The sequence below is a fragment of the Kryptolebias marmoratus genome, linkage group LG12, assembly GCF_001649575.2.
Source record: "Kryptolebias marmoratus isolate JLee-2015 linkage group LG12, ASM164957v2, whole genome shotgun sequence".
NCBI lineage: Eukaryota > Metazoa > Chordata > Actinopteri > Cyprinodontiformes > Rivulidae > Kryptolebias > Kryptolebias marmoratus.
The window spans coordinates 12293604-12318151 of NC_051441.1; the positions used below are offsets into that span (position 1 = coordinate 12293604).

A 24548-nucleotide genomic window follows, 5' to 3' on the forward strand; every position below is an offset into this window, starting at 1 on the left:
GAGGGGGAGGGGGAGGAGGGGGAGGTGAAGAGATCAGCCTGTCAGGGGGTCAGTGGGACGCTGAGGAGGGAGACGTGTGGAATAGCACTGCCTCCCAGGAGAGCAACTCTTCCTGTAACTCCTGGGGCAATGCATCCAAAAAAGCCCCTCAGAAGGTGTGAAGCTTTTAATCCCACAGTCAGCACGCACTGTTAAATCCTTCTTTTACTTTAACTACAGAACAGGAATCAGCCCGACTCTGCTACAAGTAACAAAATGTCTCCTTTCAGTTGGTTAGCAATGAGATTTTATTACCTTGTAACCAATATTTAATTTAGCTGGTCATAAATTGGTATGATGTTGGGCGGTGAATCAAACATCGTTACAGTCTGTACATGTTGAAATGCAGGACCATTCTGTGTGGTTCTGGTGACATCTGACAACCTCAGGGTATCAGAAAATACAAGATTCTTCTTTTACTTTGGCTCAAAGCCCAAATAGGAAACCCTGGAGAATGTGACCAGTTTAACATATACATGCAGGAGTAACATGACTTCCAATTACACATTCTGGACTTTCAGAAATCTCATTTAATACAATAATGTACTTGAACTTTTATATTTAGATTATTTTTCTGCTAACGTTTCTGAATGAATTGGTCTTTGCTTTTGTTTTGTTAATGTAATTTAATTGTGAAAATGTTGCAGAGTTGGCAGCTAATCCCCTTTTTCACCTCCATCAGGTGAAAGTCCCTGTGAAGCAGGAAGATGCCTGGATCATGAAACATCTCATCAAACAGCTGACAGACATGGGATTCCCTGTGAGTTCACTTTACATTATTTGCCCCTGATCAGCCTTTCAGAATATCTTAAAGTTTTCATTCTTATGTTTTGTTTTTTATTTATCACTGCATCACTGATAAGTTGTGGGTCTGTTTTCAGAGGGATCCGGCAGAGGAGGCTTTGAAAAGCAACAACATGAACTTGGATCAGGCCATGAGTGCCCTGTTGGAGAAGAAGACGGAGCTGGACAAGCGTGGGATGGGGATCGGCGGCCACGACTTCAACAACGGGCTCATCAACAAGCCTATGAGCTGCCCCCGGCCTCCACTTCTTTCCAAAGACCCCTCAGTAGATCCTCGCCTGCCCTTCATCGATAAGGTAACTTTTTCATTAAAGTACATAAAATAGCTCTTGTTTGTTGAGGAGAAAATATTTACTCTCTCTTGTCTGTTCTTTGCGTGCAGCAGATGCAGAGTGGAATGTTTGGCGGCAGTGGAGCAGCACAAGCCCGGGCCATGCAGCAGCCGCAGCCGCCTCCTCAGCCACCAGTGCTGCCTCTCAGCTCCTCTCAGCCTAGTCTACGTGCTCAAGTGCCTCAGTTTCTCTCCCCTCAGGTATCCTCATGCTCATCTAAAAACACTGTCACTGTTGGATCTATGCAACAGTAAATATTTCACTTTTACTTCTTATCAACAAAAATCCAAGACATTAAGTATTTGTTATTATCTGCCCGCAGGTTCAAGCACAGCTCTTACAGTTTGCAGCAAAAAACATTGGACTGAATCCTGCACTTTTAACCTCACCAATAAACCCTCAACATATGACCCTTCTGAATCAACTTTACCAGCTGCAACTGGTGAGTCTTTTAGCATCGTCTGATTCAGTTTTATTAAACACATTGGATATCAGAATACTCAGACTCCAGTCTAATAAACTGCATGAAGTAGTTTTAAATTGGCTTCAACTTTTTACTTTTGTGTTTCACCACCATGCAGATGTTTGTCTTGTTATTGGTATTAGACTTTTACAGACAAAGTGAATTCTTTTGACATTGAAATCTTTCTTGTTCCTCGTGCACAGACGTACCAGCGTTTACAAATTCAACAGCAGATGTTGCAGGCACAGCGCAATGTTTCTGGCCCAATTCGACAACAAGAGCAGCAAGTAAGTTTCCTACTTAAAACTTATTCTCTACTTTCTCCTGCTCTCATTTCTTACGGTCAAGATTGATCATAAAAGTGTCAGACATTTATTGTGATATTTGTTATAAATATTAACATTTAGGAGCAAATGTTTGCCACATATGTGTAACACTTGCACTCGTTAGATCCTAAACATGGACTCGTTGTGGTGTTATCCCAGGTTGCACGTACAATCAATAACATGCAGCAGCAGATCCAACAGCACCAGCGTCAGCTGGCCCAGGCCCTGCTGATGAAACAGCAGCAACAGCAGCAAACCCCCTCCCACTCGAGCCTGCATCCTGGTGGAGCCAAATCCACCCTGGATACATTTCCAGGTCACCCCCAGACTCCAGGCCTCTCCGACCTGCAGACCAAAGAGCCACAGTCATCCCCCAACACCTACAGCCCCTATGCTCTCTGTGAGTGGCAGAATGTGTCTTCTTGTGAATATACAATAGGAGATGTGATGTTTTTGTTGTTTTTTAATCATTTGTAACATTTGTTTGTGTCTTTAGCTGGACTGAATCCAAACTGTATGGATGTGGGAAGCCTTCCTTTGAAGGACCCACCCCAGCCCCAGTCACGGCTGTCACAGTGGACACACCCCAACTCCATCGAAAGCCTTTCTGGAAACTCCTCTCCTCTTGAGCCCAACTTGGGAAAGCATGGTGAGGCAAAAAAAAACACCACCAAAAAACAGAATCCTTGCTTATAAAAAAAGCTTCTCACTTCTCAGATTCATATTTGTTTCTGATTCAAACCAACATATTAGACGCAAAGGCACTGAAAATAACAGTCAAAATGCAAATGTTTAATTGAAGCAAATGAGTACCTAAATGTAAATAAAAGCTTAAAACCTTCTGATAATTATGAACAATTTACTGGATGAGTTTAGTCTATCAACATTGACATCTGCTGGCCTAAACTTAAAATGACAGCACTTTTACTAATCACAGTTAAAATATAAATTACTCAACAAGGAACTGATCATTAGCTGTTTTAATCTCATATAACTTCAGTATTTAGAATAGCAGAAAAATAATTACTGTCTAAATAACAAAGAAAGTAACAACAAATGTGTGTGATAATTGGCAAGTAACAAGAAGATAAGAGTTATTATTTTATACACAAGAAATATAAAAGTCTAAACGTAATTCTTAGTTCAAGCTAGAAGTAACCTCTGCCAGAGATTAAAGCTTTATGACATCTAGTAGATGGGACGTTTGGTACAACATCATACTAATGTGGAGGTGGGAAACTATTTTTATAACTTAAAAATATGTCTTACATTATGACTTTTAACTAAATGCTCATTAATACGTGTGAACAAACAAAACAAGTTGAAATTAAAGCCTTTTATTTAACGTTTCTCAAGTTTCATGCATCCCAAACCGTAAGTCTTTTTGTTTTGTTTCCTTTCCTCAGGTGCCAACCTGGGCCCTCCGGGGAAGCCCCCTCAGATGGACGACTCGTACAACCCCTACAGCCTGATGTCCAGCTCGGAGTCTCCTACCAGCCCGCTGGTTCCTCCAGAGAGCTGGGGACCGGGCAAGAACAGCAGTGACAAGATGGCAAACGGGACCAACATCAACTGGCCGCCAGGTTTGGAGCTCTTAATGTTTAACGCAGTCAGTCTCGATGCGTTACTGAGTAAACCATGTTGACCATTTAGTTCTGCTTTATTCCTCCTGACTTGTAAAGTTCGACATCAAAGTGAATAAACGAGTAACTTTATTCATATACTCAACGTCTTTTTTGTTTCAGAGTTTTGTCCTGGTGTACCCTGGAAGGGCCTTCAGAACATAGACCCTGAGACTGACCCCAACGTGACTCCAGGCAGCGTCCCCAGTGGTCCCACCATCAACACCAACATCCAAGATGTCAACCGTTACCTGCTGCGGGACAGGAGTGGAGGTAGGACCGCCGGGACTCGTTCTGTACTATATGTGGTCTTCTTATTTGTTTATTGTGAAAGTCTTTAGATTAAATACTGTTTCACTCTTCAACAAAGCAACAAATAGTTCCCTTGATTGGAACAGAAACAAATATCTACAGTATTAAACTGAGTTGCGTGTTGGTACTAAGCCTCTTTGTGCAGCGGCTGCTATCAGAGATCCTGCTTCTTTATTCTTTTGTTTCTTCATTTTCCTACTTTTAACTTCTGCTGTGTTCATTGTCACGTCCCAGTTGATATCTTTCTAAGTGATCTTATTATCATCATTTCTAGTATGTTTTTATTTTTCTTTACTCCATTTTCTCTCTGCTACTTTTTTCCTTTTTTTGTGTTTGTCTGTTTGTGTTGCTGGTATCGGCTTAGGCTCCTCTCCCACTTCATCTCAGAGCGAGGCTCTGCCTCCGTCTACTGATTGGCCTGTCAGTGCCTACACTAGCTCGTTCAGTCTTTCCCCGGAGATGGACGACACAGGTACATGGGTTAAGCATAACCCTCCTCCCTTTCACGTCGCAGTGACTGAATCCCTGCAGATCCTTTTCCCTCAGTGACTTTAGGGCTCAGAGCTCCAACCATTCATAGGAGCCAGGCATTTCTCCTGCTTCATCCAAGTCCCTGCACCTGAACATGATCTCTTCTCAGTTTTGTATTTCATGCAGTGCACATTCCCCTGCAGCGTTATTGCATCTCCCCTCTCCTTGTATGTTCCCTGGAAAGTATGAAACAGGAGAGTTTAGGGTTTGTTTGTTTTTTTAAATATTATTTACACTCAAGTCTTTCTCACGAGTTTGTTTTAGAGAAGTTGTCTTTCATCGTCTGTCTCTCAAACATGGCTCATACACACCATCTGCTCTCACAGCGTCTGGTAAAAAGTCATGAAACATTTAAATGAATTATTGTATCAATTTTCATAAAAAGAACTGAAAATAGGTGTGGGGGGTTTTGAGCATACTTTGGATTATTCTAATCTGATGGGTGTAGATTTTTGGATTAGTACAACCCCACACATGTTTGTTTTTAAGCAGATTTACTGTCATTGCTTTTTAAAAGAGGTTGCAGGCCTCCCCCCTTCGAGTGCAGCTGTCTTTCAGCACCTGATCCTTCACGCCGCCCCTCCCCTTCCTTGTTTCCATCCAGGTAAACTGTCAGAGATGAAATCAACCTGGTCTCCAGGCCCCATCTCTCACAGCCAGCCCTCTCTGTCCCACGAGCTTTGGAAGGTCCCCCAGGGCCCACGGAGCAGCACCACTGCCCCCTCCCGCCCCCCGCCTGGCCTCACAAACACAAAGCCCTCGTCCACCTGGGGTGGAAACTCTCTGGGTCTGGCACAAGGCTGGAGCAGCTCCTACACCACAGGTAGTGTTACAGTGAAATATCTTCACCAACAAAGTTTGGTACACTTACTTTTACACCTGCTTTCATCTGCAAAAACAATATTCTGCAGCTGATGGACCTGATTTTATTTTATTATGAATATAAATACTTTCAAATTAAACATCATGAGTCAAAGTGTTGATTACTGCAGATAAGACACTGACTACTGATGACTACTCCACAAAACCCCACTTCAAAAAAATCTAAACTGTTTCTTTAATAAAGACATTAACTCGCCATCTTTATTAGTAAGTTCAGTCATTCTCTATTACGATAGGAACTCTTGCAAATGGTTTTTCTTTGAGATAAATAACATAAAATCTGATGTTAGAGTCATTGTTTTCTATTGAACTTAAATTTTCAAACTGCATTTAAAACAACAAAAGTTTGATAATTTAAAAACAAACAAAAATAAATACACGCAGCTGACAAAACCCTAATGTACTGATTACCAAAGTCCAATCTAAATAAGCAACACAAGCATTAAGAAGCAACGGCTTATGAATGCCACATCCTTCTCACACATCGTTATTACGTGACATAAGCAACAGAGATTTGTAATAGTCATACTACATAAGATTCATAGAGGTAAGAGATGTATTGATGTGGCTTACGACCACATCCCAGCAGCGAAGGCACAGACCAGGCGGCCCTTCAGAGGGCGTAAATCTGAAAATAATAACAGCATCTTGTGGTTGCATCAACTGACTCCAGGTCGTTTTTTTTTTCTTGGCAGTAATTGACACCACCCTCTCAGCCCCAGGAACTGATTGTGGTTTTCAGGCTAGTTCGAGAAGTTAAAAACCTCCTTCTAACAGATCTCTGCTGTCACTTCCTGTTTCCAGCAGGTACCACGTGGAGTACAGACAGTTCCAACCGGACCAGCAGCTGGCTGGTTCTGAGGAACCTCACCCCACAGGTCACTGCTCGTCTTTTCTTTTGTTTTTCTGCTGCTCTTCATTTAGGTTCAAAGGTTATGTGCCTTTCTGAACACAAAGGTGTCCTAACTCCGTATCCGGGCGTGATTTTTTTCCAGATTGATGGGTCGACCCTGCGTACGCTGTGCATGCAGCACGGCCCGCTCATCACATTCCACCTCAACCTGACACAGGGAAACGCTGTGGTGCGCTACAGCTCCAAGGATGAAGCTGCTAAGGCTCAGAAGTCCCTGCACATGTACGTCAGCTACATCTTTTAAAGCATAATGTAAAATTTATGATTGTTTCTAACCTTTTTTTATTCTCTGTCCAGGTGTGTGCTTGGGAACACCACCATCCTTGCAGAGTTTGCAGGGGAAGAGGAAGTTAACCGCTTCTTTGCACAGAGCCAGTCACTTGGTGGCACCACCAGCTGGCAGGCCACTCCAGGCACCAATCAGACGAGGATGGGGGGAGCCGGGTCCGGAGCCGCTCACCCCATCGGTCACTCACCTCACTGGAACAACAACAACAATGGAGGCGGCGGCAGTAGCAGCGGTGGCGGGCTCGGAGCAGCTGGAACGAAAACGGGAGGAGAGCTGCTTTGGGGTGGAGTTCAGCAGTATTCCAGCTTGTGGGGACCCCCGAGCGGAGAGGAGGGACGGGTCATGGGGAGCCCCACGCCAATCAACACGCTGCTGCCTGGTGACCTGCTGAGTGGAGAGTCCATGTAGGAAAACTGACCCAAACAGGAGCAAAAACCTTTCAAATCAATGTGGAGATAATCAGTGTGAAGATGGCGAGGAGGACGAGGCTACATTTTCGCTGCTTGGCTTTGTCAGCCTCCTCAGCTCTTTGGTTTAAACACATTTCAGTTGCAGTTAATTCGTGTGAATCTCAGTGAGAGATTTTGATCGCAGTGTTCATCTTTTTGCTCCTGGAGACACAAGAAGTCGTCGTTCATTTATCAAAGAAGAACAACATTTTACAGAAGTGAACTTTGGAGAAGCCGCCGTGTGAAACTAACTTTAGTCAAACTGACACAGTGAGAAGCTGCCATCTTTAAACTTACGTAATCCCTCACTGCCTTTGCGGGCAATCATAATGCACCTCAGAGATCCATAAAAAAAAGGCATCATTCCCAAAGTAAAACCCTTCAATCAGAGTGGTTGTCGAACTCTCTGCTGGTCCAGACTCCACGTTTGTTTTTTCTCAGCACTAAAATTAGCCTTAAACAGTTTCCTGCCCTGCTCTCCTCACTCACTCTTGCACACCTTTGTTTCTGAGCCAGTGAAACCCGAGTGGAAAGTACGTGCTGCTGCGGCTTCGTAAACAACCACGGCTTACAACTTCGGTGCATTTTTCGCAGTTAGGTGGAGTTCCCTCACACACCGCTCAAAGGGAATGATGCAACTTTGTTCGCCTTGTTCAAGCCATTTATTTTTCTAGTATTTTTTTTTTTTCTTGAACCATTGCAAACAAAGCTTAGAAAAAGATATTATTCAGATGTGTCTGTCAATCTTATCTGGTGGGGAAGGGGGGGTTGTGGGTCGTCGCTTGTGCAGTTGAAGATGAACCACTGCTATTACAATGGAACTGTAAACACTTTAATGCACCTCAGCCCGTCGGCGGGCTTCTTGCAGTCTGGTCTCAGCCTCAGACGGTCTCACTGACCTCATTGTTGACCCCCTTTTCCTTCCACAGCACGCCCACTCCACCTGCAAACCCACCATTTCAAGTGACGTGCAATATAAAGCCACAGACTCTACCGTCCAAGCACCCTACGACTGAGAGCAGACTGTAAGGAGTGAGTGAACTGCAAATACTTTATCTACCCTACGCCCCCACATTAACAAAAATTACAAAAAAAAAAACAACAAAAAAAACTGCCACTACTACCCTTTACTTCCCCTTTGAGAGAGTGTGAACTCAGGAGAGTAGCAAGCTGATCTTCAACCATTTTCTGTCCAAGATTTGAGGACTTAACGTACAAAGCACTTCTTCAGCCGGCCGCCTCTCCTCATTTATACTAAAGACTGATTTTGGGGGGAGAGGTAGGGGCGTATATATAATGTGTGCGTGTGTGTGTGTGTGTGTGTGTTTGGTGAGAATGCGACAAACCAAAATGAGAGGAGCCTGTTTTCATGATCGTCCTGAAGACCACTTCTTTTTTTTTTTTTTTTGGTCCATGTTTGCTTCGGTGGACAATCCGAAGCTCACATTTGTGAATAGGTGGTCGATCATAGCACTTAGAGCACCACTGCTCCTGAAACCCTCAATGCCAACAAACAGAAATAAAGAGAAGCAACACTGGCAAATAAAAACTGCAAAAGCAAAGACTAAGAAGCAATCTGCTCAGTGGCTTCTCTGTATACTTATTTTTGAACTTGACATGGATGTGATTTTCTTTTTTTTTTTTTCTGTTTTGTTTTGTTTTAACTGAAGTCAGTGGGACCAGAGGATGTCAAACACGGTAGCAAAGTGAAGGGAAATACAAAGAAAAAACTTACTCGACTGACGATGAGTGCCGACCCCGAAGCCACTCATCCTCGACGTCTTTTATCAAAGTAAATATCACTGTTACATTGCAACTTTTCAAATCTTCAGCCTTGCTGTGTGGAAGCGGTCCAGCAGGGAGGGCCGCTGTCTCGTCTGTCCTGTTTTCGTTGCTGTTGGAGGCCCTGCCAACCTGTGTGATGAGTATGGCCACTGAGTGCCTGCCTGCTGCAGAGTGCAGTGCTGCAGCAGCCCTACACCCCCCGCCCCCCCTCCTTCCTTCCCTACAGACTGGCATCCCTCCTCTTCCTCCACCACCTGGGCCTCCAGGCCAAGAGCAGCTCTGTCAGAACTGGCCCCACCTGGATCCAAGTCACGACTACTGTTACGCCAGAGTCTGTCCTCAGCACCCACCACTCCCACTCTCTGCGTCGCACTCCTGCAAAGCATCACTTTAGTGTTTTTGTTCTGGAATTGCCAGCGTGCATTTTTTTTATTTTCCTGTTGTGACTGCGTTTGCTGATGTTGTTGCTGTCCTCATTGATGCTCTCGTCTCTGATTGTTCATGACGATGAATTCATGGTCTTTATGCAGTGTTCAGCTTCTCTCCTGCCCCTCCCACCGCCTCCGAACCAGCGTGTAGTTTAGAGGTGCGCGTCGGCCGTGCAGCAGGTGGGGGAAGTTTCCAGGGTCCAGCTTCTTGGACGGGCTTCACTCACGCTGGTGCTTTAACTCTGGGAGCACTCGGTTAGACTTAGAACCACCTCAACTGACAGCAGCCTTCCATTTCTATGCAAAGACAAGGAGGTGTTTGTTCGCAGCCATGCCCGACATCTGCCAGTCTCCACTTCTTCTCAACCTTTACTACCAGGCAGCTTCCCCTGAAACCACACCCGGTTCGAAACGTAGGGGACACTGAGCGAGTCTCGTCGCGCCGACACGAGCTCTCTAGACGACACTAAAATGACCTGCTGGAGGCAGCGCCCGCTGGCCGCCGCTCCTTCAGTCCGGCGCCAGCGGACCTGCTGGAATCTACTTCCACTTTTCTCACATCAAGAAAGGCGACTTGGGGTTCTGTCCCCGCTGCTGGGGGGGGCGTGCAGGACGGATGATGCTGGTCTTTAAACGTTGGACTGGAAAATTTTTTGTTTTTTTTATTTACCGGAGGCTGCAGTGGGGGGAGGGAGGGGGAGATGGGGGGTGGTCCCCAGTATGTGTCTGTGCACTGTTTATGGGTCACATCGGGTACATCTCTTTAAAAAAAACCAAAAACATTATCTTTTTTTTCTTTATCATCAAGATTTTCACAAAAACGTAAAAACTATAAAAAAATAAAGTTGTTTTGTTTTTTTTTTTTAGCTGCGCACTCCGAGGCTGAGACGCCTGCGTCCTGTTTCAACACGGGACGCACCTCAAGTTTGGTACCAAGTCTTAAAAAAAAAAAAGAAAAAATAATTAAAAAAAATAAATAAATAAACTTTGGGGACTTGCCCTCTTCCAGAGTCGCCTTGGACGCGGATCGTTCAACTAAACAATCACTTTTGCCTGTGCTGTTTGTTTGTTGGTGAGATTGTTCCTGAAGAAAAACCTGCGCGTTCCTCCACACTGGACTTGAATTAAGGAGCTGGTGTCGAAGCGGGACAGAGTCGGGGGGGGAGGGCGGCCTCAGGTGTGGATTTTCTCGGCGCAGCACCAGCACTGAGGGCCTCTCCCACACTTCTGCACTCTTATCTACCTGTTTAAGTGACGGAAATCATATGCTTTCTCTCTTCTTCTTTTTTTTAATTCCCTTTTTTAAAGTGGACTCAAAAGCAACTGGAGCTTAAATTTTCAATCATGGATCAGACAAGAAGTCTGGGCAGGGACCCCCCCACCCTAAAAACAAAGAGGAAATCTCTCTTTAAAATAAACAAACTAAGGACTGGGTTGAATATGCACACACTAGCTCACACACAGCGTACGTAAAGGGTGTATGTGTGTTCGGCTGGATTTTTATCTGTTTTCCTATGCTTCAACCCTTCTTCCCCCCTCTCTGTATCCAACATTATATTTCCCAGAAGGCAAGATTATAAACATATCAGAGTAATACAAAATAATGAAAAAGAAATACTTGAATCAAAAGAAGCGCCAATAATGTAATGTGAACACTTCTTGTAGTGTTTGTTTCTTTTTTTATTTTTCTTTTGTCTCATTCATACACTTCAGAGATTTTTGATAGCATCTGTTCAGAGTGATTTTAAAAAAAGATTGAAATGTTGAAAACAAAGAATCGATTTTAAAAAAAAGGCAAGTTTTACGTCTGTCGTGTTGGAGTGTTTGCACAAGGCTGCTTGTACTGTATGAATGAATGAATGTTCGCCGCGTCACGTTCGGAAACACGCGTGAGATGACGGCGGCGGCGGACGAGGCTCCGCCCCGTGTGTTTCCTTTCAATTCAGTATGTTTTTGTTGAGGTTTTTCTTTTGATTTTGATTTTTTTTTGCTCGTCAAAACTATATTCTAATGTTGTAACTAGCCTCTAGCGTTGCACTGAGTGTCGGCCTCACCCCTCATCCAGCTACATGAACAACAGAATAACAAGTACTGAGGGGAGACGGGGACAGTTCACGTGTAAATGTTTACTCAAGGACTAAAATAAGTGTGTTATTGTTTTTATTTGATTTTTTTTTAAATGTAATGTTTATCTACCTTAGTGGCTTTCATTGTGGAATAATCCAAGAAAGTATGGATCATAATTGAGTATTGCACCAATTTTCAGACTGTAAACTTTAAAAAAAAAAGGAAAAAAAAAATCATATATGTATAAAAAATGCAGCAAAAAAATAAAAAAAGTATTTTTCAGACCTGTGGCCATAGATTGGGGTAGAGGGACTTCAGTTCTCCCAAATCTGAGCAAACAGAGTGAAGGACGAGACATCAGACCGAGCCTTGGCTTCTAGGGCTCACCTCAGAGGTGCCTACTTTTTTTGTTGTTTTTATTTTTATTTTTTAAAGCTTATTTCACTTGTGTTGATCAGTATAGTTATGTTCTGCAAGGCCACTGACAGTTTACAGTTTTATTTTATTTTTGTTTGTTTTTATCTTCTGGCGTTACAAAAAAAAAAACAGCAAAACAAAAGGAGGAAATAAACCACAGGAATGTTGGAAAAAAGAGAGAAAAGGACAAATGCTTCCAATTAAAAAAAAGAAAGAAAGAAAAACCGTGCAACACTTCACAGAATGAAGATTTCTTGTGCTACTTTCAGAACTCTGGGATTAAACAGTGTTGTCTCGTTCTGTTTAACCTCTGTTCTGTGTTAATGTTGATTTCATGGACTGTCTGTTTTATGTTCATTATGTATATATATTAATTTTTTTTTCTTTATAAAGAAGAGAAAAAGAAAACGATAATTGCTCACTATCTTGCACACACAAGAAAGTGGATCTTGTCTCAGGAAAGCCAGGGTTCCAGAGTACCAACTCCACGCCATTTTAATGTACATTTTTATGATACGTTAAAAAAAAAAACAAATAAAAAGAAAAAAAAAGTTGACTTAAAAGAATCAATTTTAAGCACTGAAAGTTATGGATTTCAGAAGAAAATACCTTTTTTTTTGTTTCTAAATCCGTAGCAGTTACATAATAACCAAATAATGGACTTTAAACAAAAAATGGAGTGCTTTATATTATAAATCTATATATTAAAATTGCTTTACATTTAAAAACAAAAAGGAAAAAAAAACAGGTCAATGAGTTTGTTTTAAAAACATGCAGATGCTGTTTGTCTGAATGGTTCTTGTTTCCTTAATGAGGTCCCGTCCTGACCCAATTAGGAACTTTGTGCATTATTCCTTCTTTCTCTCTCGTTCTCCCTCCGCGGGTCTTACTACGAAGAAATCAGACGGTTTTTTGGAGCATTTGTATGTTTTATTTTTTCTTCTTCACATTTTGGAGGATGTTTGTAAAACATGAGCTGGTTAAAGGATCATGAATCTATGCACAAGTGTTGGGTGGAGGCAGAAGGTTATGGCCGACGTCCTCGAAGTGACTGATCTTATTGCAGGGGTTTTTGGGGGCGTTTTAGTTTTTTTTGGATTGTTTTATTTTTCGGGGGGTGGACGTTGGAGGTGACGGGGCTCGCGTGGAGCCCCACCACCCCCACCTTCCCTCCCTGGTTCAGACTGACCTAGCGCTACATCGCCATGCTGTGTATTCCTGAAAACCAATGAGCATCTCACACTTTAGCACTGTGGGATTCTAGCCTGTCACCCTCACTGGGTTTTATTTGATTTGATTTCCTCTGTTAAGGGTTTTATGGAGGGTGGGGGTTAGACTAGGGCTGCTTATTATTTTTTTATTTTTTTTTTTGGCCTTTTTGTTAAAGATATTAAGTAAAAATGTTGTTACTGAGAGTTATTGAGAAGTCAGTGGCTTGTAATGTTTTATTTTTTTTTCTGTCTGTATATCTCTTTCTCCTCATAGAATGTGATTGTTAAATGACATGCACCGAAACAAATGTTTTCATGAAGTATGGAGCTTCTTTCAAATATTAATAAAAATAGCAATTTTTTTTTCCCTTGTCTGTTAAACTTGTTGCCCCTGAGGTCCTTCTTCTTCACTGGCTGGAGTTTGTCCTGTTTTATTCCCAGGCTTAGATAAGTACGGAAAAAACATTATTGTGTTTCAGACGTTTTATTCTGATTTCTTAAAATATAGGAATTTAAATTTCTAAAGCTGAATGGCTCACATGAGGAGGTTGTTTTCAGCACTAGTTAAATGACGGCACTAGTTTGGGCTAAATATAAGAAACAGTCTGATTAATGGGCTGATATTGGCCACTTTACCTGAAATACCTGTTCATCTGTAATATTTAATATATTTAACAAAGACGCAGCATCATTGACTTTGAGCAGCTGGATGGAGTCCACATTTAGGGTTTTTAAGCGAGAAAGCTCTTCTATATGTTCATATTAACTTCTTCTAAAGGGTAATAAATACATGTTTATTTAATCACAAAGCGATCAATGGAGGTTGCTTTCTGACTCATTCGTATTATGGGTCAACCCAATTCAAAATGGCTGCCAAGGCTAATACAAAAATGCCAATAACTTATTTTAAAAGTTGGTTTTGTAGCCGCCATGGCTCCTGAAGACATACTGCGACTTCTAACGTTTCCTTCAGGTCTTTGGATGACAGCTTTGCCACAAACAGTCAGGCACCACGTCTGTTAGCAAAATATCTCACAGAGTCAACGAAACCCTCGGGAAGCAGCCGCCGGACGCTCGTCTGCAACTGACTCACCTTTGAAGATGGCCGTCATCCCTAAACACAGCAGGTGGCAGGCCCTGTCAGAATTTATTCAAGAATTTTTCTTTGTTAAATTAAAGCAACAAAAAAAAAACATACTGAGCAAAAATTTGAAAAATAAAATCCAGTGTTGTATATTAACCCCTTAGCTGCATCTTTATATGAGATTAAATTATCTCATATTGGTCCACCTCTCCTTTATTATAACAATTTCTTCATTTCAATAAGGAGATTTAAAGAAAAAAATGGAAGCCAGAATAAACTAAAGTCTTGTTTGAACACATGATGTTGTTTATGTTCCTGTTCTGCAGCTTGCATGATATTGCAGCTGATCTGTATGCCCCCATAGGCACAAAATCTGAATACATTAATAATGGATTCCAAAACCATTTAATAAATATTTACACCCAAATCTGAACATAAAAACTAACAAATCAACTGAAGGTTCTGAAACTGAGAACGTCCCGTGATGTCATTTCCTGTCAGAGCGACGTCAGACGTGCCCTCTGAGGGCCAGCTGCCTGGGACAGGCGTAGTAGTTGTCCTGCGGTTGCAGGAGGATGTTTGGGTTGGAGTAAACGGGGAAGTTGACTTCCTCCTCCAGGGGGGCGGAGGCCTCGCAGTTATTCTGGGGGCTTCCGGGGGTCTGCAGCTTCCTGCTCATTTCCTCATAGATGGGGGGGTGAGGCTGCAGGGTGGGGGCTCGCCTCGCCCTCACCTGCAACACACGATGACACGTAATCCGTCAAGTTTCTGAAAATCTGAGATTACAGGATCTGACGGCAGCAGGTCTCAGATTATTTTACATGTTAGTGTTTATTTATAAACCACAAATTATGGACATTTAAATAAGATTTGATGCAAAAACAGTACATGTCTATTTAATCAAATTATCTGAGGTGTTTTATGTCCCGTCCAATTAAAGGGGATGCAACCAAAACAATTTACTGGAAATCTGCAAACAGTTTGAATAAGGTTATTAGTCTGCATTTGTTGTTATTCCCAAAATGTAAGGAAAATGCATGCATTTATATTTGAGAAGCTGTAACCAAATTATTTCAGCAACATTTGGTCTGTGGAGCTCGATTTAGTGTAAAACGTTTTGTCCTCTGAGGAAATCTGAGGGAGCTTGATTCTGGGTTTGTTGTTTTAACTTAAGAACAGAATATTTGTTGCATAAGTTATAAGTTGCAGTTTATCATGGAGGCTATTTCATGATGATTTTTGGTAACTTTCATCAGTTTAAAGTCTGTCAGACATTATTAGCCACGAGGAAAAGACTTTAACCGGCTTTGATTTAATGCAGCACCAAAAATATCCACTTGGAAACAGCGAAGAAGTATTTCAGTAATCTCAATCTGTGTTAATGTGCTCTGAAATGAGAAAGACTCACACAGTTGTCTATGATCATCCAGCTGAAGGCCAGCAGCAGGAGTCCTGCAGCTGCAGAGATGATTAAAAGCAGCTGGATGTAGCCGTGGGAGCAGCGGCACGTTGTCCCTGCAGCACAAACAGGTCACTACCAGCCTGACCCCCGGGGTTTCAGTTACAGCTGCGTTTAACTACAAACCTGCACCTTCGACCAGCAGGAGGACCTTGTGTTCGCTCAGGGTGAGCTGGCCGGAGCCGTTCCTCTCCCTGTAACTCAGCTCCCACAGGTAGAGCCCCGAGTCACTCGGCCGCACAGAGGAGACGCTCACGTTGACCCTCGGCGAGCTCAGGCCTCCGCTCAGCTGCAGGCGGGCCCCGCGCGCTGGGTCCACCCTGACCGCCCCGCTCTCAGCCACCGACAGCAGGGTGGTCTGAGTCCGCGGCCCCTGGTGGTACAGGTGGAGGCCCCTCAGGGGACCGCGGCCCTGCTGAGGGCTGCAGGAGAGCCCCAGGGACTGACCCTCCGTCAGAAGCCTAAACTCTGCACAGACTGAAGGAGGAAGGAATCTGAGTCAGCCTCGAGGAGTTTCTCCAACTAATGCTGAAGGCATTCTAGTTTATTTATCATTTTATCATTTAAAACTTGCAGAATATTCAGCCTTTGTTGTTGATGAAGGGAAACACAGAGAGGCTGAGCTCAGATGGAACCAGAACCAAATAACTAATGTTGGCTGTGAGCATGAACCTGAGACAAGGATGAGGATGAAGACTCTCATTTCTCTTTAGTAACACACAAGTTAGTTTAATATACTTTGTTGAGAGCAAAGTGAAAAATCTCTTACCTTCGAAGACCTGAATCAAAAGCAGCAAAGAAGCTGGACGCATCTTCATGGCTTCTTGGTTTGTAAAAGGAGTGACAAAATGATGTCAGAGCTAAGAGATAATCAACCTCTGCTCTGCTCTGTTTTTGTAAGTCGTTACAAACACCTCCCCTCCACCTCCATCTGTCTGCTTTGTTCTCCACCTCAAAACAGGAAGAGGCGCTCAAAGCAAAAGCAGCCGTTAAAACCCCGGCCTGTGGTCGTTCTGCTGCATGGTTTCTGAGTCTTTGCTCAAGTCAAAATGGACAAAACTTCATATTTTTACAAGGAGCCAAAACCCATCAAAACCTCATCATCCTCCTTACAGCAGCAGTTTAATGATTTAATGTACTTTTAAAAAGTCATGTAAAGATAATTAGTCTGACACCAGATATTCTGTCATCTTGTGGGGATTTTTTTGCAAAAACCACAACATGTATTAGTTAAAAATAAACAATGAGAGAAACAGTCCTGCTACTGTTTATGTGTGATTGTGTGTTGACTACAGAAAACAAAGCTCTTTATTCACAGCACAGTATTTACATTTTTTTTTAATGATTTACATAAGATGAGCATTTAAAAATAAAAACTAGACAAATGTGTGACTTCTTTGCTGAGACAATGGGTTCAAAATAAGCTGAATTCTACTGTTTTTAGATCTTCAACATAGTGACATTAATCAGATTTCTTGTGTTTTTGTTCCTTTGTGACCTGATTTTAGATGTTTGCTGTATTTCTCTCAAGCTTGGAGTGAAACATTAATATGTCAATGCTGCTTTAATTAAAAAATAAAACTAGTGACAAACATTGCAGGATGGTAAGGGTTTTTTTTTTTACAATAAGAGCAAAGGTTTTAACCTATAACCTAAGGAGAAATAAGTCAGTTTTTCTGACATTCTCCAGGTTTTAGATCAGAAACAAAGCTGTATTTATAGTTTTAAGTCATAAAATTGAATCTAAATGGATTATTTATAAGATTTTTTTTCAAAAGTCACTAACACGTTTTCATACACTAAAACAAAACATTTTTCTCTTCATATATGGCATCTTTTAGAACAGAAAAGCACAAAAACATGCATATGTTTGATAGTTCTCCTGTCTGAACTGAAGGGAGGATAAACTCAGTGAGTGTGAAGCCAATTAGACGCTGATTAGCAGATGACTGGACTCAGGTGTGGCTCTGCGGGGGTTTAAATTCCCCCCCTCTGCTGCCTGAAGCACTGTCTTGTGGGTCAGAAGGAAACACTTGCAGTCTGAACTCGGTTGCTGCCGCTGTTTGCGTCCTCATGGCGATTTTGTGGCTTCGGATCTGTGTCCTTATAGGTTTCTTTCTGTCTTGTTCCTCGCTTGCTTTCCCAAAAACGTACTTCCCTGAGCGTGCTGCCTCTCTTCCACGACCCCAGCCTCCACAGGGCCCCTCTCGCAGTGGGGCCAAGCAGCAGCAGCAGCAGCAGCAGCCACAGCAGGAGCTGGAGAAGGTGAACACGGTCACTGTGATCTGCCACCCGGACTCTCTGGAGGTTGTGATCGCAGCGGACATGTTTGCAGTCGGGGCCCCTGTCGACAGCCGGGAGCTGCACCTCGGTGTGGAGAACAACGAGTTCTGCAGGGCTGAAGCTGCTTCACCTGAGGAGTACAGGATTGTTGTTGGACTGGATGACTGCGGCACCAAGCACTGGGTAACTTAATCCACTCCTGGTTGTTTTTACTGTTTAAACTTCTCCATCTAATCCTCTTTAATGTGTCAGATGACCGAGGACTCCCTGGTCTACACAAACCTCCTCATCTACTCCCCCATGCCGTCTCCTAGTGGGATTGTTCGCATGGATGAAGCTGTAATTCCAATTGAGTGTCATTATGAAAGGTCTGCCTCTCTTGTTCATTAAAACCTCATCAGGGATGATGCTCAGACTGACTCGAGTGTTTTCTCTCAGGAAGTACAGCCTATCCAGCTCTTCCCTCATGCCAACTTGGATTCCCTTCACGTCCACCCAGTCTGCAGTGGAAACCCTGGAGTTTAACTTGAGGATTATGTCCAGTAAGTTGGCGTCCCTTCCTAACTTTGTTTTTTGGTTCAGCTTCTGCTAATTGCTGTTCTTTCCAGGTGACTGGATGTATGAAAGGGGTGCCAACGTGTTCCACCTCGGAGAGCCCATCAACCTGGAGGCTTCGGTGCGGGTCGGACATCACATGGGGCTCAGGGTGTTTCTGAGCAGCTGTGTGGCCACACTTCAGCCAGATATAAACTCTGATCCTAAATACATCTTTGTTGAAGATGGGTAAGAATGAAGTTGACCATTTCTGAGAAACTTCGGTCATTTCTAGTTGACTTCGGCTCATTCCTCTTACTGTTAGTTGCCTTTACTTTGTGTCATCCTGAACTTTAATTTGCTGCATTGAGGGGGAAAAGCAATGTTTTCTCTTCGAAGGTGCCTGGTTGACTCTCAGCTTCCAGACTCGAAGGCCCGCTTCTTACCCAGACTTCAAGAAGACAAGCTGCAGTTGACCATCGAAGCCTTTAAGTTTCATAACGACGATCGTGGTCAGGTGGGTGCGTGTTCTTGTGCCATATAATACAACTCGTGACACTTTCTCTAACAGTCTTCACCCTTGCAGCTCTACTTCACGTGCCACCTAAACGCTGTGCCTGTAAACGATGCCGAAGCGCTGAACAAGGCCTGCACCTTCATAAATGGAAGGTGAGTATAAAGTCGACATGTTCAACTTAAACGAGTGAGTTCTGACTAATAAGAGTATCTCTCCAGGTGGCGATCAGCTGACGGCAACGACTACCTGTGTGGTTACTGTAAGAACCAAAACGAAGCGTCCACAAAATCAATCTCTGGAGTGTTCAGTCCTCGGGCTTTTGGAAACGTGGCAGAATCTGAACACATGTGGCGACACGGACTGAAGACTAATATGGGTAAAGGTTCTGTCCCTGTGGTGGAGGGGTTCTGTTTGCCTGACTGGACTCTGAAGCTTATGAATCTCTCTGTAGTATGGGACCACGAGGCAAGAGTGGGTCCACTGGCCATTCTGCCATCAAGGAAAAGTGGGCCGCTGCCTGCAGACGAGCTCCCTGAAGTTCTTTATAATATCCACAGACCTGCGCTGTACGGCAGCCACTGGAGGAGTGGAATAAACAAATTTGGTGAGCTGAACTCTAAACTTGTGTCCAACTTTGTGTTGAATCCTAAAATGAACTGGCTAAAACATTTCCCCCCCAACAGGTCTGAAAGGACTGCTCCCTGACTTTCCCCCAGAACTAGAAGCTGAAAGTGAAGAGGAACTAAAAGGTAAAGTGAGGCTAAAATGTCTGTGGAAAAGCTGAAATCTAAAATGTAACATTTTGTTTAACTGTAGCTGATGAAGAGGAAACGGAACCAGAAAAGTCTCTCCTGGAGGTGGAGACAAAATCTGTGTGGACGGACAAAAACTCAACAGACTTGAATCACATCGACAGCTTTCTGCCTAAGATGAAGACTACAGTGACCAATGCAACAAATGCTATCTCTGACCTTTCAGACGCCACTGACCCAAAGTAATAAAGATTTGATGTTTAAGTAAGCTTGTGTGGGTTTTCCCTCTTCTGCCTGCAGTTAGTGGTTCAGTGCTCCAAACACAACTAAAACTTTTACTTTACAAATGTGCAAACTTGTCTGGATAAGGCAACACTAATACTATGAACTGTAAATTTTAAAGGAAAAGGAACTATTCCTTTGCATTACAAAAAAGCAAAGGCTAAACTTCACACTTTAGTGACACCCCACTCTGTTATCTGCATAACCTAAAGATTTAAATGGTGCTGAATTTAAAACTTAACTTTATCAAACTCTAATCTGAATAAGTTTCAGATGAGCTCTTGATGACTCATTGGCAGATTCTGTTTACTGACCTAAAGAATGAAAACTATCAATTTAAACTAACTGGGCTGCAGTTGTACTCTTGATGGCTTGTTTTTATATTGTCTGATCCAACTTTCCTGTAATGTGTCTAAATTTGGAGGAAACCTTCTTGCTGTAAACTATGGGAAACAAAACTGTGCCTGATATTCATAATTTGCAATAAACTAATTTAATTCCTCAGTGTTTTCACTACACCAACCTACAGTCCTGATGATGCTCCTATAAATCACAGGACATTAATCAGTTCAGACATGCTGCTACCTACTGGCCAACATGTGTAAGTGCACAAACTACAAACCAAAACAGATGGACATGCTGCACATCAGGAAAATCTGGACCGTTTTGCTCCTGTAGATGGTCCACACTTTACATTTTTATGTCAAGTTAGATTCCAGTGCTATTATGTTTACAAATAGTTTTATTCTGGGCTGAAATGTCCAGTCAGTCATGCATCAGATACATTTCAGCAACAACTCTATTAGGACCTCATTGTTTTTCTTTTTAAATATTCCACCTCTGCAGATCAACATGTTACTAGATTTGAATTTGTAGCGTTGGTAGCAGAATATTTCTGGCAGAGTAGCAGACATTGTTTCACCATTTTACAAAACTTTAATACAGTCAGATCGCCTACAAGAAAGTGGAGGGATGGTGAAGAATGACAAACAAACAAAAAAAAGAAAGTTACAACAGAAATGAAGGAGCTGCAGAGAAAACTAACCCTGAGAGAGTTGAGGGTGTGCTCCCTGATGCAGAACGAGTTAGAAAGCCAAAAACTAATCAATCTGAAGAAAAATGGCCTCCTTTCTCCATCCATCTGTTCTCCGATCTCATTCAGGGAGCTGGGGCCTGCAGTGATGGATCGTAAACAGAGCCACGATTTCTTTAGGACTTTATTAGAAGGTCTTACGTTTGAAACATGTCGTACAAACCTCTGTCACATCCAGCCTTGATGATCTGTCAAATTTCACACAAGATAAACTTAGAAAACTCCTTTTAACAAGGTAGTAAAGGACAAAAAGGTATAAAAATATTTGACGGGTGCAAAAAAAAACAATCAGATTCAACACATTTGGACTGAAAATACTGTTAATGCAAGAGATGTTTTCATATTTTCTGTCCCTTGGAAACAAATTCACGTTGGCCATCCCAGTGAACATGTAGAGCATTTTGTTGAATCAGTCAACCTTTATTTATAAAGCACTTCACACACCCAGAGTCACCAAAGTTCTGCACAGGTCCATAGTTTAAAACACAACCAATAACCAATAAAAAAAACTGTAAATAAATACATGAAGGAGTAATGATAAGAACAGACAGATTATTTCTGCTCAACTGGAATCAAAAGCCAAGTTTTTAAAAAAATGGGTCTTTAAATGGGATCGTTATTGGCATAAAATGATAAATAAAAACAAATAAATACAATGAAAGGGACAAGATGCTGCTTAGGTGCATGGTGTTCACAAAAAATATATATATTTATTAGCAACAGTTTGTAAGACTTTGGGCATGAACAGGTTAATTGTCACCAGCTGATGAGTGAGTGATTCCAGCTGTTCTCCATCTGATCTGATTGTTCTGATCTGGGAAGCTTCTGGAGCTCCTGGGAGGGTTATTTAGAGCTCTCTCTAACTTCCTGCATTAATTTATGATTTTCTCCCTCTCTTTGGGTTCAGGAGTAGATTCTGCTGTTTGTTGTTGGCACAATGGTGCCTGCAGGTGTTTCTCTCCCTCTCACGCTGCTGACATGTTTGGCCTTTGGAGTCACAGAGGCCATCAGAGCTCTCAAAGAAGGCCCGATGATCGACGCTGAGGGAAGGGAGTATAAATCCGTTCCTGCAGTGGACGATAGCAGGCCAAAGAGCAGCGACAAACCCACTGTCCACGTGCGGTGCACTGAGACGTCCATGATCGTCTTCATCCAGGCTGATTTCTACAGAACCGGCCGCCTCGTGTCCCCAGGAGAGCTGTTTCTGGGAGATGCCAAGTATTCGAAGAGCAGCAAGTGCCGAGCTGTTCCTGCTGGTGACCATGAGTATATCATTGAAGCAGACTTGCAAGACTGTGGCTCTAAATTAACTGTAAGCTCCTGATGCCTTTTTGTTTGTCACTTATTGATGTTCTGAAACAAAACTCCTGAGGTTCTCCTCATCTTTAGGTGGCTGATGATGACGTGATCTACTCCAACAACCTGATCTTCTCTCCTGCTGTGGGTCATCATGGAATTACAAGGATGACTGAAGCTGCCGTTCCAGTCTCCTGCCACTACAAAAGGCATGGTTTCATTTGTTGGCATGAAGAAAGGGAAGCTTTTGTTTTAATTCCTTCCTCTCTTGACGACATTCTTCTTGATTTTTATTTTTGTGTGTCAGGAAACACACGGTGAGCAGCACGACTCAGCAGCAGGAGAAGCCTCTATCTTTCTCCACCTCATCAGGAGGTTCTCCTTTCTCTCTGAAACTGATGACTGGTAGGTGTGGAGTTTAAATGCTGGCTGTATTTAAGAAATGTGCTTTCAGGAATAATTTTTAATTAATCTCCCCTGTGTGTAGATGACTGGTTAGATGAGCGGTTTTCCAACACCTACCTTCTCGGTGAACCCCTGTACCTGAAGGCGTGGTACTCTGGTCGTGATTCAAGGCGGCTCTTTGTTGACAGCTGTGTTGCCACTCTGACCCCTGACCCCACATCAGTGCCTCGATACTACCTCATTGAACAACACGGGTGAGAGCAGACTGGGACATTAAGCTAGTTTAAGCAGTTTCTTTAAGCATGAAATTAAAGCTTCAGATATCAGGTGCATGCAGTTCCTGCATCAGTGTTTGTAACTAAAATGATTTTTCCTACCAGGTGCTTCACTGACGCAAAAGATGGCGGCTTAAACTCCTTCTTTCTGCCCAGAACAGCGGCTGATTCGCTTCGGTTCCAGCTTGATGCCTTCCTGTTTTATAATGAATTAAGGAACACTGTAAGACATTCAAAACTGTTGGTTTCATGCAAACACTATTTTATAAACATTTAGTCCTATCAGTTTTACATCACAGCTCAGGTGGAGTAAAACCAGCATGTTTAATGCCAAAGCTTTGAACATAAACCTTGTATGATCTGCTAAAGCTCAGTGTACACTGCTGTACAACTCTCAGCTACCACCAGATTCTTAGCCCGATGCTTGTAAAACTGACTGACAGGGTTGGAGCCATTTTTGTCTTGACTGGAAGCCATCTTGCATTGGTTCCACTTCCAAAGTCGTTTAATTTAGTTGTAATAATTACTGTATGGTTAAAATGAATCCAGCGGCTCATGAGATATTGCAAGGAACACTAAGACTAGCCATTAGCTCATCAACCCGGTCTGAACACACTCAGTTTGGAGAGGTTAAGAGCTATCTGTAATAGGTAAGGTGTCAGTTACTCAAACTTTCTACAGAAACGCAGCCTTATAAGATCTAAACTACTTTTTTTTTTTTTTTTTTTTGTCGTTGAAGATCTATATAACTTGCCAACTTAAAGCAACACATCAGCTGAAGAGCAGTCCTGTGAACAAAGCCTGCAATTATGTGCACTCAAGGTAAACGTTCATATATTTTTCTTTGTCTTGGGAGGTCAGAGACATGTGGTGGTAAACTACAAATTCTCATCACCTTTTATGTAATTTGCAACTGGTTTTAAAAATGCCCCTGGGAGGGACTGTTATACTGAGAGGGACATTTGTAATTAAAGTTTACACTGGTCAGAATTCCCCTGAGACCATTTTAATTTGTGACTAGAAGATGCACCTACAGGTGTTTCAGTAATGTAAAAATAAAGTTAATCTATAGTCAAACTAGCAAATGCTTTAAATCTGATCTGTTTAATAATTGACTTTTATGAATGATAAAATGCCAAGCATCTTATTTCCAGATGGGTGAATGTTGAGGGGAATGATGGCATGTGTTGGTGCTGCAACAGTGTCTGCAGGAAAAGGCTGCCTAAAGGTATGGTCTAACTTTGTAATGGATGAATTCATTTAATAATGTAGACCTTTTTTTTTTTTTTATTACTCTTTGTAATTGCATACAGAAGTGCAAACTCTTGTAACTTCTCTTTTCTTCCCCACTTCCAGATGATGTGGTCTGTGACAGTTTGACCCTCGGTCCATTGATGATTTTCCTCAAGGAATGAGAAAAGAACAAAAGTCTGGACAGCAAACTCTCAGCACCTTCAAGTGACGGAAGGTTTTTACTGAAGAGAATTTGTCTTTAATAAAATTGAGACAGAGTAATTATCGTTTGTTCTGTGACTGAGCCCACCGACAGAAACCTAAAGGCTTCCTTACTGCTTGGATCAACAATGGGTTGACTTGGTCAAAAAGTCTTTGCAAGGTGTTTCATAGACAAAGTTTGAGTCTCTTAAATACTATATTTTTTTGTAATCTAAAATATACACACTTGTGTGCAGTAAAGGT

The 24548-nt window shown here is 42.4% G+C and overlaps 4 protein-coding genes across 5 annotated transcripts in view; 3 read left to right on the forward strand and 1 right to left on the reverse strand.

Annotated features, from left to right (window-relative positions):
- The window catches only part of LOC108239220 (trinucleotide repeat-containing gene 6C protein-like), a gene marked incomplete at its 5' end in the record, with an annotated part of 38964 nt that extends 26726 nt beyond the window's left edge, over positions 1 to 12238 (forward strand). Inside the window, 15 exons of the mRNA XM_017421803.3 lie at positions 15 to 155; positions 722 to 799; positions 921 to 1139; positions 1226 to 1375; positions 1498 to 1617; positions 1842 to 1925; positions 2124 to 2364; positions 2461 to 2613; positions 3371 to 3547; positions 3710 to 3859; positions 4263 to 4370; positions 5034 to 5252; positions 6116 to 6189; positions 6307 to 6446; positions 6522 to 12238. Of these exons, the coding sequence (XP_017277292.2) occupies positions 15 to 155; positions 722 to 799; positions 921 to 1139; positions 1226 to 1375; positions 1498 to 1617; positions 1842 to 1925; positions 2124 to 2364; positions 2461 to 2613; positions 3371 to 3547; positions 3710 to 3859; positions 4263 to 4370; positions 5034 to 5252; positions 6116 to 6189; positions 6307 to 6446; positions 6522 to 6921 (2454 nt within the window). The remainder of the gene's footprint in view (positions 1 to 14; positions 156 to 721; positions 800 to 920; positions 1140 to 1225; positions 1376 to 1497; positions 1618 to 1841; positions 1926 to 2123; positions 2365 to 2460; positions 2614 to 3370; positions 3548 to 3709; positions 3860 to 4262; positions 4371 to 5033; positions 5253 to 6115; positions 6190 to 6306; positions 6447 to 6521) is intronic.
- Positions 12239 to 12583: 345 nt separating this feature from the next.
- Positions 12584 to 16319, reverse strand: LOC108239286. Of its 2 annotated transcripts, none has more exons than XM_017421909.3 (4): positions 16183 to 16319; positions 15546 to 15890; positions 15363 to 15469; positions 12584 to 14687 (listed from the first exon to the last, which is right to left on the reverse strand). In XM_017421909.3, the coding sequence occupies exons 1-4, from the start codon at positions 16229 to 16231 to the stop codon at positions 14463 to 14465; spliced, it is 726 nt and encodes a 241-aa protein (XP_017277398.1). In that variant the 5' UTR covers positions 16232 to 16319; the 3' UTR covers positions 12584 to 14462. The 2 variants fall into 2 exon arrangements, with proteins under 2 accessions (XP_017277398.1, XP_017277397.1); XM_017421908.3 differs by having other exon boundaries at positions 15540 to 15890.
- A 1083-nt stretch (positions 16320 to 17402) lies between these two features.
- Positions 17403 to 19767, forward strand: LOC108239203 (zona pellucida sperm-binding protein 3-like). Its single transcript, XM_017421783.3, has 10 exons — positions 17403 to 17879; positions 17949 to 18064; positions 18135 to 18238; positions 18305 to 18479; positions 18630 to 18747; positions 18817 to 18899; positions 18966 to 19123; positions 19199 to 19351; positions 19431 to 19496; positions 19564 to 19767. Exons 1-10 carry the CDS (start codon positions 17487 to 17489, stop codon positions 19743 to 19745), a joined length of 1548 nt encoding a protein of 515 aa, XP_017277272.1. The 5' UTR covers positions 17403 to 17486; the 3' UTR covers positions 19746 to 19767.
- A 1937-nt stretch (positions 19768 to 21704) lies between these two features.
- Positions 21705 to 24365, forward strand: LOC108239204 (zona pellucida sperm-binding protein 3). Its single transcript, XM_017421784.3, has 8 exons — positions 21705 to 22186; positions 22264 to 22379; positions 22478 to 22575; positions 22658 to 22829; positions 22956 to 23073; positions 23590 to 23672; positions 24005 to 24078; positions 24207 to 24365. The coding sequence occupies exons 1-8, from the start codon at positions 21812 to 21814 to the stop codon at positions 24263 to 24265; spliced, it is 1095 nt and encodes a 364-aa protein (XP_017277273.1). The 5' UTR covers positions 21705 to 21811; the 3' UTR covers positions 24266 to 24365.
- Positions 24366 to 24548: the final 183 nt, after the last annotated feature.

Bases quoted from the DNA above. Each gene is read 5' to 3' on its own strand.
- LOC108239203 (XM_017421783.3), top strand. From the start codon at position 17,487: ATGGCGATTTTGTGGCTTCGGATCTGTGTCCTTATAGGTTTCTTTCTG. The intron at 18,480-18,629 runs GTAAGAATGAAG...TTCTCTTCGAAG, and splicing joins TACATCTTTGTTGAAGATGG to GTGCCTGGTTGACTCTCAGC. The intron at 18,900-18,965 runs GTGAGTATAAAG...GTATCTCTCCAG, and splicing joins TGCACCTTCATAAATGGAAG to GTGGCGATCAGCTGACGGCA.
- LOC108239286 (XM_017421908.3), bottom strand. From the start codon at position 16,231: ATGAAGATGCGTCCAGCTTCTTTGCTGCTTTTGATTCAGGTCTTCGAA. The intron at 15,891-16,182 runs GTAAGAGATTTT...TTCCTCCTTCAG, and splicing joins TTTGATTCAGGTCTTCGAAG to TCTGTGCAGAGTTTAGGCTT. The intron at 14,688-15,362 runs GTGAGTCTTTCT...CGTGTGTTGCAG, and splicing joins GGATGATCATAGACAACTGT to GTGAGGGCGAGGCGAGCCCC.
- LOC108239204 (XM_017421784.3), top strand. From the start codon at position 21,812: ATGGTGCCTGCAGGTGTTTCTCTCCCTCTCACGCTGCTGACATGTTTG. The intron at 22,187-22,263 runs GTAAGCTCCTGA...CCTCATCTTTAG, and splicing joins ACTGTGGCTCTAAATTAACT to GTGGCTGATGATGACGTGAT. The intron at 23,673-24,004 runs GTAAACGTTCAT...TCTTATTTCCAG, and splicing joins TGCAATTATGTGCACTCAAG to ATGGGTGAATGTTGAGGGGA.